At 33.6% G+C, this 13813-nt stretch overlaps 2 protein-coding genes across 2 annotated transcripts; both read left to right on the top strand.

The window, feature by feature from the left end:
* Positions 1–4042: 4042 nt before the first annotated feature.
* LOC145766743 (interleukin-17A-like) lies at positions 4043–5089 on the top strand. The gene is made up of 3 exons (XM_082578449.1): positions 4043–4143; positions 4347–4586; positions 4888–5089. Exons 1-3 carry the CDS (start codon positions 4043–4045, stop codon positions 5087–5089), a joined length of 543 nt encoding a protein of 180 aa, XP_082434575.1.
* Positions 5090–11304: 6215 nt separating this feature from the next.
* LOC145766742 (interleukin-17A-like) lies at positions 11305–12493 on the top strand. The gene is made up of 3 exons (XM_082578448.1): positions 11305–11405; positions 11755–11994; positions 12292–12493. The coding sequence occupies exons 1-3, from the start codon at positions 11305–11307 to the stop codon at positions 12491–12493; spliced, it is 543 nt and encodes a 180-aa protein (XP_082434574.1).
* Positions 12494–13813: the final 1320 nt, after the last annotated feature.

Below are 13813 nucleotides of genomic sequence, written 5' to 3'. Positions count from 1 at the left end.
ATGATATGATATATTTGGACTGATGAGATGCTTTGTCGATTGAAAAAAACATTGTTGCAATCAATATATGCTGAAGAAATCAGCTACAGCAATAAACATAACGCGATTAGCTAATTTAACGCCTACGCTGGTTTATCCCAGTAGAAAATGCTTAGGCCCTATACGGGATTCTAATCTTTCAAAAAATTAAGAGAAGTTACATTTGTAATAAAACTACATCAAGTATGTCATCACGCATCATTAATAGAATATTTAACTTAAAAACAAGGAAATTATGCGAGCGGTAACGACGCTTCAAAGGCACGATATGCTGGCTTAGTATGACGTCACGACTGGGATATTTTCTTACATGACACTGAGCAATAGATTTGACGTTTTTATGAATACGTAATTAGAAATCCAAATCGAAGCTATTTTAAAGGTAAATGTCAATTTTTTTAGTAATACTTGACATATTTTTCAATATATTCAATACTTTTATGAATAAACTTTACTTACGACCAGAAATGTTTAAAGAAAATATGTGTGCTTACTCCCCTTTAACAATGATAACATGCTTTACGTCTCCCTCCCCACCCCTCCCCCGGTTTCGAAAAACTGTAACACGGCAACAAAAACTTCGTCTGCATCAAGATCTTTCTGCGATTTCCAGTTCTTAAACAAAATAAAGGGCAAAAATTCACCTCCGAGTTAAGAACCACTGCTTTTATAGTGTCCAGGCAATATAACATAATACCATGAAATACATGCTTTAATTGTTGCGTCTGTTTGCATTCAATTTATTGCTTCTGGTAGAATTAGACCTTGGTTTTATTTTAGATAAAATCATTTCAAAAACTTAAAATGTTACCAATGTGTTTTTTCTTGCCTCCGACAGCGAGAGTATAAAATATCGTGTAATAATAGCAAATTTCGTATCAGTTAATGGTGGTAGAAAACTCGATGTTATTTCTAAATCAAACTTAATTAATATGGAACGATATAAAATACACTATTAGTTTAATTTTCACCAAGTCTAGCCCGTTGTTGTAAAAGCGTAAAGTGATATTACGAGGCTTGCTTAACAAATTATTTAGTTTTGAGAATTGGTTTAAACTGCACTGGATCTCGAATTGAAAGTACGCAGCTTACACAAAAGTTGGCAGCTCTAAGTATATTTTCTTATGCAACAAAAATGGATGCTGAAGTGAAACATGAAAAATAGGTTGAGTCATTTAAAAAGTCCAAGAAAACGAAGATACTTTCTACAAACAAAACAACGCTGAGGTTTTTGATATACTATCAAAAGTTTAACTTCAATAATCCAGCAATATTTTGTTGTGACTCAAAAGTTTGTTTGAATTTAGAAATAGTTTTTACTATTTATAAATGAAGCAACAGGACCAGCAACCTGTTTAAAAATTTCGTTGATTAATTAAAACCGAAAATTACTCATCTCCGCATCCATAAAGCAACGCTGTACTTCTGCTGGTCACTCAGCTAAGCAAGTCTTTCATTTTTGCTCAATTACCATCTACATTTACATACAAACGTATGATTTCAAAATAAATTTGTGTAAAATACCAACGCGTAGCGTCACTTGCGTTGCAAACTTTATACGTAAAATTATTTTTTGCCTTACGCAAGTGACGTTATTGTACGTCAACTTGTATCCACCACATGGAAGCTCTCTTCATGGATTGTATGTTGACGTTGACAGCTTTCGTTTTAACCCTAGAACTGCCATATCGATCAATTGGCCGGTAAAGAATTTGTTTTGGCGATATTTTCTGCAAATGCACATATAGTGTATTTGGCTGATATTACGGCTAATTCTCGAGTTAGGTATGAACTATGTTCTTTATGAAGATAATCGCTTTGCACCCAAAAACCACAGACAAAATCGTAAATATACCTAAAACTATCACACCAGTCAATTGACCGGTAAATAGAAATGTTAAATAAGATTATTCTTGTAGATATCAAATTATCAAATTAATTTGACTAGAACTCTGGCATTAGCTTGGTTTTCCATGCCAAGCAAATAATTTGTTTTGGAAAGTTTACAAACAACGTTGTTATATTTGCCTTTCTGCTGATCAATTGACCGATGTGTTCGTTCTAGGTATATCGAGTTTTCAGTAGTTTTGAAGTTTAGGTTTTTGTTAATTTGTTTCTGATACTACTGTATTGAATCATCAAATTCATTTGATATCAGCTCTATAATTAGTTATATTACCAATTACAAACGTAATAATTTGTCTCGTCAACATTTGCAAATAGCGCCATACTTATTTGTCTATCAGTTGACCGGTGCTGTCGTTCTATGTATATCGATTGTCGGGTGGTTCTAGGGTTAAGAATACGTTTATATCGATTAAAATAAAAGTATTATGCAGATATTGTTGTCATAAGTTTATGAGAAAATATATGCGCTTGAACGAATGATTATTTAGTTTGCACAATGGCAAAATAAAATATACATTTCACGAGACACGTATTTGAGATTTTTGCCACACAGCACAAGCCTATGCCTACAATTGATATTATTACAACTAGAAACATAATTTGGATATGAACTGATGATACGATATATTTGGACTGATGAGATGCTTTGTCGATTGAAAAATACATTGTTGCAATCAATATGTTGAAGAAATCAGCTACAGCAATTAACATAACGCGATTAGCTATTTGCTTTTAAACACTTAACAACTCAATCGACACTGATAAAATGAGACAATACCATGAGATATGCAACTGCCTTCGCATTACTATAGTAGCGCCTACGCTGGTTTAAAAGTCTCATTGAAAAATGCTTACGCCCTATACGGGATTCTAATCTGTCACGAAATTAGGTGAAGTTGCGTTTTTAACAAACTACATCGAGTATGTCATTACGCATCACTTATAGAACATCTAACTTAAAAATAAGGAAAATATGCGAGCAGTAACGACGCTTCAAAGGCACGATATGCTGGCTTAGTATGACGTCACGGCTGGGATATTTTCTTAGGTGATATTGAGCAATTGATTTGACGTTTTTATGCATACGTAATTAGCAATCGCAATCGAAGCTAGGCTAACGCAATTGGATGAGCAAATCAAAACATGACAAACGTTTTGTAATAATTTTTGATAAATCGTGAACGCAAGCAACTGAAGTTCGTCTTCTGCTTACGATCAACGTTGACTCAATAATTCTGTTTCGGGAATCAAAACATAGCAACATCATGGTGTGGTCACATACCAACTACAAAGAAAGATTAAATTCATTAATCAAAATTGAGATTACAATCTTATTACATTTATTTATTGCGTTCTTTGCATAGTTTGAAGCGTTCATATAGTTTGAAGTGTGATAAATGTGAAAATAATATAATAATGATAATGACATACTGGTACACAACAAAATAATTTGCTAAAAATGGCTTGATGCAAGGAAAATGTAAAATTCCAATAGTTTATAAAAAATACTTCATTTGTGACTTCCGGCTTTTTGTAAACACTTTTTAAAAACAGGACGATCTTTATTGTCATTACATCAAACACATTTAATTGCAATGACATGGAGTTCTTGATATCTTTTAAAAAGTAACTTTTGACAAGAATTATGTCAAATCGAATAAATCCAAACAATATTTGTGAACATTGAAACAAATTCGAATTTAGTAGCCTAAGCATTTATCTGGTAAACAATTTATAGCATGCAGAAGCAGCCAGTGATGGCGCACAAGAACAAATGCGAAACCGAAATCAATGCAGAGGCATAAACGAATGTCCAGAGGTATTTCCCCTGGGACGAGATCGAACGGAAATTCTCGCCATTTTTTCTGTCTGACGAATTTCGCACTGAATCTAGGATCTGCATTGAGGATATATAAGCAAAGCTGTCCAGCTTTTGCCATAATTCGAAATACGCATCTCAAGTCCACAGTAACAAAACAAGCAAAGATACATATCTTGTTAATATTAACTCTGCTCACAACTTATTATACCAAACCTAAAAAGACCTGCTTAAATGGAATTTGCCAAATGCTGTCTTTTATTTTTCTCTGTATTTATGTTAATTTTGGCTTACTCGTGCACAGAAGGCAGAGTTCATCGTTACAGAAGAGACATCGAGCGTCAATATGAATGTACTGACTTGAAAATAACAAACAGGTATGTAAAGTTGTTTTATATTGAATTGTAAATACGTAGCCAGTCTGGCTAAAAATGAATAAGTGATTTAAATTAGCCTATTACATGTGATGATTAATTTACATTTCGTGACAAGATCTTTTGGTAAACTTGTGTCTCGTTTTGCGATTGCACTTTACATTTAATATCTATTCGAATCATCACTAAAGTTTATTTTTTCACAGGACTGAGTGTGAAATGATTATGTCCAGCCCTGTGCTCCAAAGATCATATCAAAAACTCCAACAAGCAATCCTCCGTGACATAAAACAAGCAAAACTTGCTGGTCTAGTTTCAAGTTACAGAAGAAAGCGATCTCTTACTTCGTGTCCTAAGATGAATGCAGAATACCTTCGTACCCATACACAAGAGGGATCTCGTAGTCTGTCCCCATATGTGCAAAAACTTCAGCATGACAGATTCCGGTAAGAACACAGTGTGCCCATTTCAATTCTGAAATATCTAGTAAATAAGTATACATGTGATGCTTGGTGTTTAATTGGTAAGCAGCCAACTAAATATTCCAACGTGCTTAATCACAATTGCGAACAGCTCGTTGAGTAAGCCATGCACTATTTTTAGTCAATATATTTAAGTAATTTTTTTTAATCTTTTGTGCAACTTGCAGTTGAATGTAAACTTAGTGTCAAATGAATTTTATGTGGTTGATGTGTTGCACTGGATTTGTACCAATTGCAATGGTTTGAAGTTTATTTTTTGTTCTAGAATCCCAGAGTACATCTTTCAGTCTCGATGCCTCTGCAGCGGTTGCATCTCTCCAGAAGATGGTATAGAAGATTCTTCTTACGAATCAGTTCCTTTGAATGTGAAAATCAATGTCTTGAGATCCTATAATGGAGGACCGCTCAAGTTGGATAAGGAAGTGGTTACGGTTGGATGCACTTGCGTGGTTCCTCGTGTTATCTAAAGTTTTAAGTGGTCTATGAGGAAAATTTAAAAACTTTTTTGTGACAAAGCGTTAAAATTTAAATTATATCTTATAATGGTTTTTATAGTGCTTATTTCTTTATATATTGATTTAATGTAGGCAAGTAGAAAATGTTGATTTTTCACTTATTGCAATTCGCGCATATTGTTTGATTTATACCTTGTTGACACCAAAACGATCCAGTTTTTGTAAATATATTTCTGTCAAAAAGTGCTATTATTAATTTTGTATGAATCACATTTTTTATACTTTTTCACATAAATTATATCGTCCTTAATTTATTCCGGTGCTTTTTTAGACCATTTCCAATCCGAACATTTTTACTAAACTGCACTTTGAAAATTGCAATCATGGTATTGATGACGTCATGTTTTACATAATTTTGAAGTTACTATTATCGTCATCCACTGTTTTGTGTGTTATTTTTGTTTGCTAATGCAAAGCGCACGTAGCACTGTTTGTTAAAGGATGTTTATTTATACAGTAGTTTTTTGCAACATTATCTGATGTATTTTCGACGTATGTTGGTTTAGTTTGAAACTTATCAATAAATCTGGTACTCCCAATGTCAGCGTGGATCCACTGTAGGCTAATTTGAATTCTATTTGATCAATCTATGTCTTGCAAATAGCCATGTTTATGTTAAAACAGCCAAAGATATTCTGCCAGTCAGTGCTCAACAATTGAACTTAGTTCAATCTACAGTTCTACACTAAATGAATTGGCAACGATAATTATAAAATCATTCTGATCAAACTGTTTGCATATAAACTTATTGCAATTTTCACAGACGCCAGTAAAATGAAACGATACAATGAGTTACGCCCACGCTGATTACTTAGTGTACAATGCAGAATGTTCAAGAGAATGTAGTCTTGCAAGAAATTAGATGAAGTTACGTTTATGATAAAAACTGCACCAGTTATGTCATCACTCATCATTGAAAGCAGACCAAATTTAAAAAAAATAGGAATAATTAAAATGCGGTCACTTCTCATCAAAGCCAAGGCACATTATGCAAGCTCAATCGTACGTCATGAGTGGGACTTTTTGCTTAGTCGGCATGAGATCGATCAAACTGGAACATCATTGTACATCGAGAGCTGTGTCAACAATGATATCTACAGAGAGGGAATAAGAGCAACTTGGTATAATTTTAAAATTAATTGAGTTTGTTCACCAGGCATTTAGTTACATAACATGATTGCGTTCTTCTGGTGCAAACTAAGATGAACTATCACAAGATGTATAAGGTGATAATCTGCTTTTTTTTCGACGTTTCGTCAATCAGACACGACTGACTTCTTCAAGTGGCTAGATCAGGTAGTGACTACCCTGTCTAGCATGGCAAAACACAAGAAAATGTTGCTGTAAACCAACTTTAAAACTAAAATTATAAAATTCAACTTTAAAACTAAAGTTATCGCGCACAAATTTTGAAAGTGAAAAAGAAAGAGTGTAAATGTCATTAATCAATAAGAAACTTAAATAACGGCAGAGCTTTGGAGAGAGTGAACCGTATGAGTCAAGAAGAATCCTATTGTATACGCAACACTGCACTGCATTATATGAATGCGTAATTTGCAATCGCAATCGAAGTAACACTAGCACGATTGGTTGAGCAAATTAAAGCATGACAAGCGTTTTTGTACTTGACATGTGGCCAAAAGCTTGGTATTGCAAATATTCCCCATGTTTTGATTTCCGCAACAGAATTATTGAGTCAGCATTGATCGAAAGCTGAGTAAGTTTGCCATAAAAGTTAATGGAACTTTCTGTTCAAGCAAGTCAGACCAACCATACGAAGTGGCGTGACATGACAAGTCAGTATAAAATTTATGATCAATTCTACATTTTCTAAGGTTAGCTAAACGTTATTAACAATTTGCCAGGACAGTTCACCAGGTTAAAATCAGGAAAATTTAAAGAAGGAGTTACAAAAGCTTGCAGCGATTGCCTTATTCTCACTACACTAGAAGGGCGGTAGTTGGTAGCCTACCGCGTTAAACATGCTGTTCTTTTTAAAATTGCAAAAAGTTTTGTAGTGCAGCTGATATAGTCAGTTACAGATGACAGTTAACAAATGTTATGAAGAGCATATTTAAAGAATACTTGTTTGGAAAATACAATTGAAAGGTTACCAGCAAAGTGTTTTTTTTTCAGCAGGCCATGTATAAAGCAAGCATAACGGTTAGTTGAATTAACATTAACAACTAGGTTAACTGTTGCCATGCAGTGAATATCCATGTTTGATACTAATAGCGCAATGCAGGTTATCATAATAAGCTTTAATAAATTACTATTGGTGCTAATTATCATGTTACGATAGAGATATTTACGATAAACAAAAGCCCTTCTATTGTCAGACCATTAAAATCTTTCGTATCTCCTTTTTTAGATATCTCTGTTTAAAACTATTATATTTTAGACCAAAATAGCAAACTTTAAAAAAAAATTAAAATTTTGTCACAACGCATGGTTTATCCGTTGCATTAAGATGAATCGTATCAGACTATTTTGAACCAACTCAGTGGCCGAATGGTTTCGCATTCGACTCGATTTTAAAGGTAAATGTCAACCTTTTTTGAGTAAATTTTGACACATTTTTCAATATACTGTATTGGACACTTTTACGAACAAGTTTTATTTACGACCAGAAATGTTTAAAGAAAATATGTGTGCTTACTTTAAAGCAGTAGTTTATGACCTTATTTTGGCACGCACCTTTCTAACATTAATGATTACATGCTCTACGCCGCCCGGTTTCGAAAAAAAACTGTAACACGGCAAAAAGAGCTGCATCTGCATAAAGCCCTTTCCGCGATTTCCAGCTCTTAAACAAATTAAAGGGCAAAAAATCACCTCCCGGTAAAGAACCACTGCTTTAGAATGGCCAGGCAATATAACATACCATGAAATACATCCTTTGCTGCGTCTGATGGCATTCAATGTTTTGCTTTTGTCAGCATTCGATGCATTGCTTCTGGTAGAATTAGACCTTGGTTTTATTTTAAATAAAATCATTTCAAAAAACTTAAAAGTGTTACCAATGTTTTTTTCTTGCGTCCAACAGCAGGAGTATAAATTATGTCGAGTAATAATAGCAAATTTTGTAAATTATTAGTCAATGATGGTAGAAAACTCGCCGTTATTTCTAATTCAAACTTAATTAACATGGAACGATACAAAATACACCATTAGTTTAATTTTCACCAAGTCTAGCCTATTGTTGTAAAGTGATATTACGAAGCGTAGGCAGCTTAAACAAAAGTTGGCAACTCTAAGTATATTTTCTTACGCAACAAAAATGGATGCTGAAGTGAAACATGAAAAATAGTTTCGTTCATTTAAAAAGTCCAAGAAAACGAAGATACTTTCGACAAACAAAACAACGTTAAAGTGTTTATTATATAATCAAAAGTTTAACTTCAAATAACCAGCAATAATTTGTTTTGACTCAAAGGCTTGAAGTTAGAAATAGTTTTCACTATTTATAAATGAAGCTAAAGGACGTCCAGCAACCTTTGTAAAAATTTCGTTGATTAATAAAAACCGAAAATTACTCATTTTCGTATCTACAAAGCAACGTTGTACTTCTGCACTGGTACACTCAGCTAATCATGTCTTTCATTCTTGCTCAATTACCATCTAATTTTACATATAAACGTAAAATTTTAAAATAAAACAAGCGTAAAATACCAACGCGTAGCAAGGTTTATACGTAAAATTGTTTTTTGTCTTACGCAAGTGACGTTATTGTACGTCAACTTATATCCACCACATGGAAGTTCTTTTGATTGATTGTGAAACGTTGAAGTTGACAGCTTTCGTTTTAACCCTAGAACTGCCATACCCATCAATTGATCGGTAGGGCGTTTGTTTTTTGCGATATTTTCTGCAAATGCACATACTGTATAGTGTATTTGGCTGATATTACGGCTAATTCTCGAGTTAGGTATGAACTACGTTTTTTATGAAGATAATAATTGCTTTGCACCCAAAAACCAGTGACAAAATCGTAAATATACCTAAAACTACCACACCAGTCAATTGACCGGTAAAGAGAAATGTTAAATAAGAATATTCTTGTAGATATCGAATTATCAAATTTATTTGACTAGAACTCTGGCATTAGCTTGGTTTTCCAACCCAAGCAAATAATATATTTGGAAAATTTACAAACAACGTTGTCTTATTTGCCTTTCTGCTGATCAATTGACCGATGTGTTCGTTCTAGGTATATCGAGTTGTTAGTAGTTTTGGAGTTTAGGTTTTGTGTGTTTGAGGTTTTTGTTAAATTTTTTCTAGTACTACTGTATTGAATAACCCAAATTAATTTAATATTAGCTCTATCATTAGTTTTATTACCAATTTCAAACGTATTAATTTGTCTCGGGTCTCGGGAACATTTGCGAAAAGCGCTATCTTTGTTTTGTCCATCAATTGACCGTGCGGTCGTTCTATCTATACCGACTGTCGGTCGTTCTAGGTTAAGAATACGTTGATATCGATTAGCATGAAAGTATTATGTAAATATTGTCTTCACAAGTTTATGAGAAAATATATGCCCTTGAACGAATGGTTATTTAGTTTTCCACAATGGCAAAATAAAATATACATTTCACGAGACACGTATTTGAGATTTTTGCCACACAGCACAAGCCTATGTCTACAATTGATATTATTCCAACTAGAAACATATTTTGGATATGACCTGATGATACGATATATTTGGACTGATGAGATGCTTTGTCGATTGAAAAATACATTGTTGCAATCAATATGTTGAAGAAATCAGCTACAGCAATTAACATAACGCGATTAGCTATTTGCTTTTAAACACTTAGCTACTCAATCGACACTGATGAAATGAGACAATACAATGAGATATGCAACTGCCTTCGCATTACTATTGTAGCGCCTACGCTGGTTCAAAAGTCTCATTGGAAAATGCTTAGGCCCTATACGGGATTCTAATCTTTCACGAAATTAGGTGAAGTTGCGTTTTTAATAAACTATTCCGAGTATGTCATTACGCATCACTTATAGAACATCTAACTTAAAAATAAGGAAAATATGCGAGCGGTAACGACGCTTCAAAGGCACATTATGCTGGCTTAGTAGGACGTCACGGCTGGGATTTTTTCTTAGGTGACACTGAGCAATAGATTTGACGTTTTTATGAATACGTAATTAGCAATCGCAATCGAAGCTAGGCTAACGCAATTGGATGAGCAAATCAAAACATGACAAACGTTTTGTAATAATTTTTGATAAATCGTAAACGCAAGCAACCGAATTTCGTCCTCTGCTTACGATCAACGTTGACTCAATAATTCTGTTTCGGGAATCAAAACATAGCAACATCATGCTGTGGTCACATACCAACTACAAGGAAAGATTAAATTTATTAATTAAAATTGAGATAACAACCTTATTACATTTATTTTCTGCATTCTTTGCATAGTTTGAAGTGTTCATATTGTTTGAGGTGTGATAAATGTGAAAATAATATAACAATGATAATGACATACTGGTACACAACAAAATAACTTGCTAAAAATGGCTTGGTGCAAGGAAAATGTAAAATTCCAATAGTTTATAAAAAATACTTCATTTGTGACTTCCGGCTTTTTTGTAAACACTTTTTAAAAACAGGACGATCTTTATTGTCATTACATGAAACACATTTAATTGCAATGACATGGAGTTCTTGATATCTTTTAAAAAGTAACTTTTGACAAGAATCATGTCAAATCGAATCAATCCAAACCATATTTGTGAACATTGAGACAAATTCAAATTTAGTAGCCTAAGCATTTATCTGCTAAACAATTTATAGCAAGCAGCCAGTGATGGCGCACAAGAACAAATGCGAAACCGAAATCAATGCAGAGGCATAAACGAATGTCCAGAGGTATTTCCCCTGGGACGAGATCGAACGAAAATTCTCGCCATTTTTTCTGTCTGACGAATTTCGCACTGAATCTAGGATCTGCATTGAGGATATATAAGCAAAGCTGTCCAGCTATTGCCATAATTCGAAATACGCATCTCAAGTCAACAGTAACAAAACAAGCACAGAGACATATCTTGTTAATATTAACTCTGCTCACAACTTATTATACCAAACCTAAAGAAAAGCTGCTTAAATGGAATTCGCTAAAAACTGTCTTTTCTTTTTCTCTGTATTTATGTTGATTTTGGCTTACTCGTGCACAGAATGCAGAGTTCATCGTTACAGGAGAGACATCGAGCGTCAATATGAATGTACTGACTTGAAAATAACCAACAGGTATGGAAAGTTGTTTTATATTGAACTTTAAATACGTAGCCAGACTGGCTAAAAATGAATAAGTGATTTAAATTAGCCTATAACATGTGATGAGTAATTTACATTTTGTGACAAGATCCTTTGGTAAACTTGTGTCTCGTTTTATGATTGCTCTTTACATTTACAAAACAAAAATTTTGAAAAAGAAAATCATTACTTTGTGTTTTCCTTAAATCTAATTTTATGATATCTTATTATTATTTTATATGCAGTGAAATGTTAACATTCATGAAGTCAGATTTTCAAAACATGACTCAGATTGCTTATTCATGTTTCAAACGAATCAGCACTAATGTGATTTTTTTCACAGGACTGAGTGTGAAATGATTATGTCCAGCCCTGTGCTCCAAAGATCCTATCAAGAACTTCAACAAGCACTCTTCCGAGACATAAAAGAAGCAAAACTTGCTGGTCGATTTTCAAGTTACAGAAGAAAACGATCTCTTACCTCGTGTCCTGAGATGAATGCAGAATACCTTCGTACCCATACACAAGAGGGATCTCGTAGTCTGTCTCCATATGTGCAAGAACTTCAGCATGACAGATTTCGGTAAGAACACAGTGTGCCCATTTCAATTCTGAAATATCTAGTAAATAAGTATACATGTGATGCTTGGTGTTGGTAAGCAGCCAACAAAACATTTCAACGTGCTTAATCACAATTGCGTACAGCTCGTTGAGGAAGCAATGCACTATTTTTAGTCACTCTATTTTAGTAATTTTTTTCTAATTGTTTATGCAACTTACAGTTGAATGTAAACTTACTGTGAAATCAGTTTTATGTGGTTGATGTGTTGCATTGGATTTGTACCAATTGCAATGGTTTGAAGTTTATTTTTTGTTCTAGAATCCCAGAGTACATCTTCCAGTCTCGATGCCTCTGCAGCGGTTGCATCTCTCCAGAAGATGGTATAGAAGATTCTTCTTACGAATCAGTTCCTTTGAATGTGAAAATCAATGTCTTGAGATCCTATAATGGAGGACCGCTCAAGTTGGATAAGGAAGTGGTTACGGTTGGATGCACTTGCGTGGTTCCCCGTGTTATCTAAAGTTTTAAGTGGTCTATGAGAAAAATTTAAAAATATTTTTTGTGACAAAGCGTTAAAATTTAAATTATATCTTATAATGGTTGCTTTTTATGTTTTATATATTGAAGTAATGTAGGCAAATAGAAAATGTTGATGTTTCGCTTATTGCAATTTGCGCATATTGTTTGATTTATACCTTGTTGACACCAAAACGATCCAGTTTTTGTAAATATATTTCTGTCAAAAAGTGCTATTATTAGTTTTGTATGAATCACATTTTTTAATATGAATTATATCGTCCTTAATTTATTGCGGTGCTTTTTTAGACCATTTTCAATCCGATTATTTCTACTAAACTGCACTTTGAAAATTCCAATCATGTTATTGATGACGTCATGTTTTACATAATTTTGAAGTTACTATTATCGTCATCCACTGTTTTGTGTGTTATTTTTGTTTGCTAATGCAAAGCGCACGTAGCACTGTTTGTTAAAGGATGTTTATTTATACAGTAGTTTTTTGCAACATTATCTGATGTATTTTCGACGTATGTTTGTTTAGTTTGAAACTTATCAATAAATCTGGTACTCCCAATGTCAGCGTGGAATTACTGTAATTTGAATTCTATTTGATCAATCTTCGTCTTGCAAATAGCTATGTTTATGTTAAAATAGCCAAAGATCTTCTGCCAGTCAGTGCTCAACAGTTGAAATTTGTTCAAGCTACACTAAATAAATTGGCAACGATAATTATAAAATCATTCTGATCAAACTATTTGCATATAAACTTATTGCAATTTTCACAGACGCTGGTAAAATGAAACGATACAATGAGTTACGCCCACGCTGATTATTTAGTGTACAATGCAAAATGTTCAAGATAATCTAGTCTTGCAAGAAATTAGATGAAGTTACGTTTATGATAAAAACTGCACCAGTTATGTCATCACTCATCATTGATAGCAGACAAAATTTAAAAAAAAATAGGAATAATTAAAATGCAGTCACTTCTCATCAAAGCCAAGGCACATTATGCAAGCTCAATCGTACGTCATGAGTGGGACTTTTTGCTTAGTCGGTATGAAATCTATCAAGCTGGAACAGCACTGTACATCGAGAGCTGTGTCAACAATGATATCTACAGAGAGGGAATGAGAGTAACTTGGTATAATTTTAAAATTAATTGAGGCTGTTCACCAGGCATTTACTTACATAACATGATTGCGTTCTTCTGGTGCAAACTAAGATGAACTATCACAAGATGTATAAGGTGATAATCTGCTTTTTTCCAACGTTTCGTCAATCAGACGGGACTGATTTTTTCAAGTGGCTAGATCAGGTA

Source organism: Aplidium turbinatum, chromosome 3 (genome assembly GCF_918807975.1).
Source record: "Aplidium turbinatum chromosome 3, kaAplTurb1.1, whole genome shotgun sequence".
In the NCBI taxonomy this organism is placed as follows: Eukaryota; Metazoa; Chordata; class Ascidiacea; order Aplousobranchia; family Polyclinidae; genus Aplidium; species Aplidium turbinatum.
The sequence above is the reverse complement of the archived record's forward strand: the minus strand, read 5'-3'. Positions and strand labels throughout refer to the sequence as shown.

Bases quoted from the DNA above. Each gene is read 5' to 3' on its own strand.
- LOC145766743 (XM_082578449.1), top strand. From the start codon at position 4,043: ATGTTAATTTTGGCTTACTCGTGCACAGAAGGCAGAGTTCATCGTTAC. The intron at 4,144-4,346 runs GTATGTAAAGTT...ATTTTTTCACAG, and splicing joins GACTTGAAAATAACAAACAG to GACTGAGTGTGAAATGATTA. The intron at 4,587-4,887 runs GTAAGAACACAG...TTTTTGTTCTAG, and splicing joins CTTCAGCATGACAGATTCCG to AATCCCAGAGTACATCTTTC.
- LOC145766742 (XM_082578448.1), top strand. From the start codon at position 11,305: ATGTTGATTTTGGCTTACTCGTGCACAGAATGCAGAGTTCATCGTTAC. The intron at 11,406-11,754 runs GTATGGAAAGTT...TTTTTTTCACAG, and splicing joins GACTTGAAAATAACCAACAG to GACTGAGTGTGAAATGATTA. The intron at 11,995-12,291 runs GTAAGAACACAG...TTTTTGTTCTAG, and splicing joins CTTCAGCATGACAGATTTCG to AATCCCAGAGTACATCTTCC.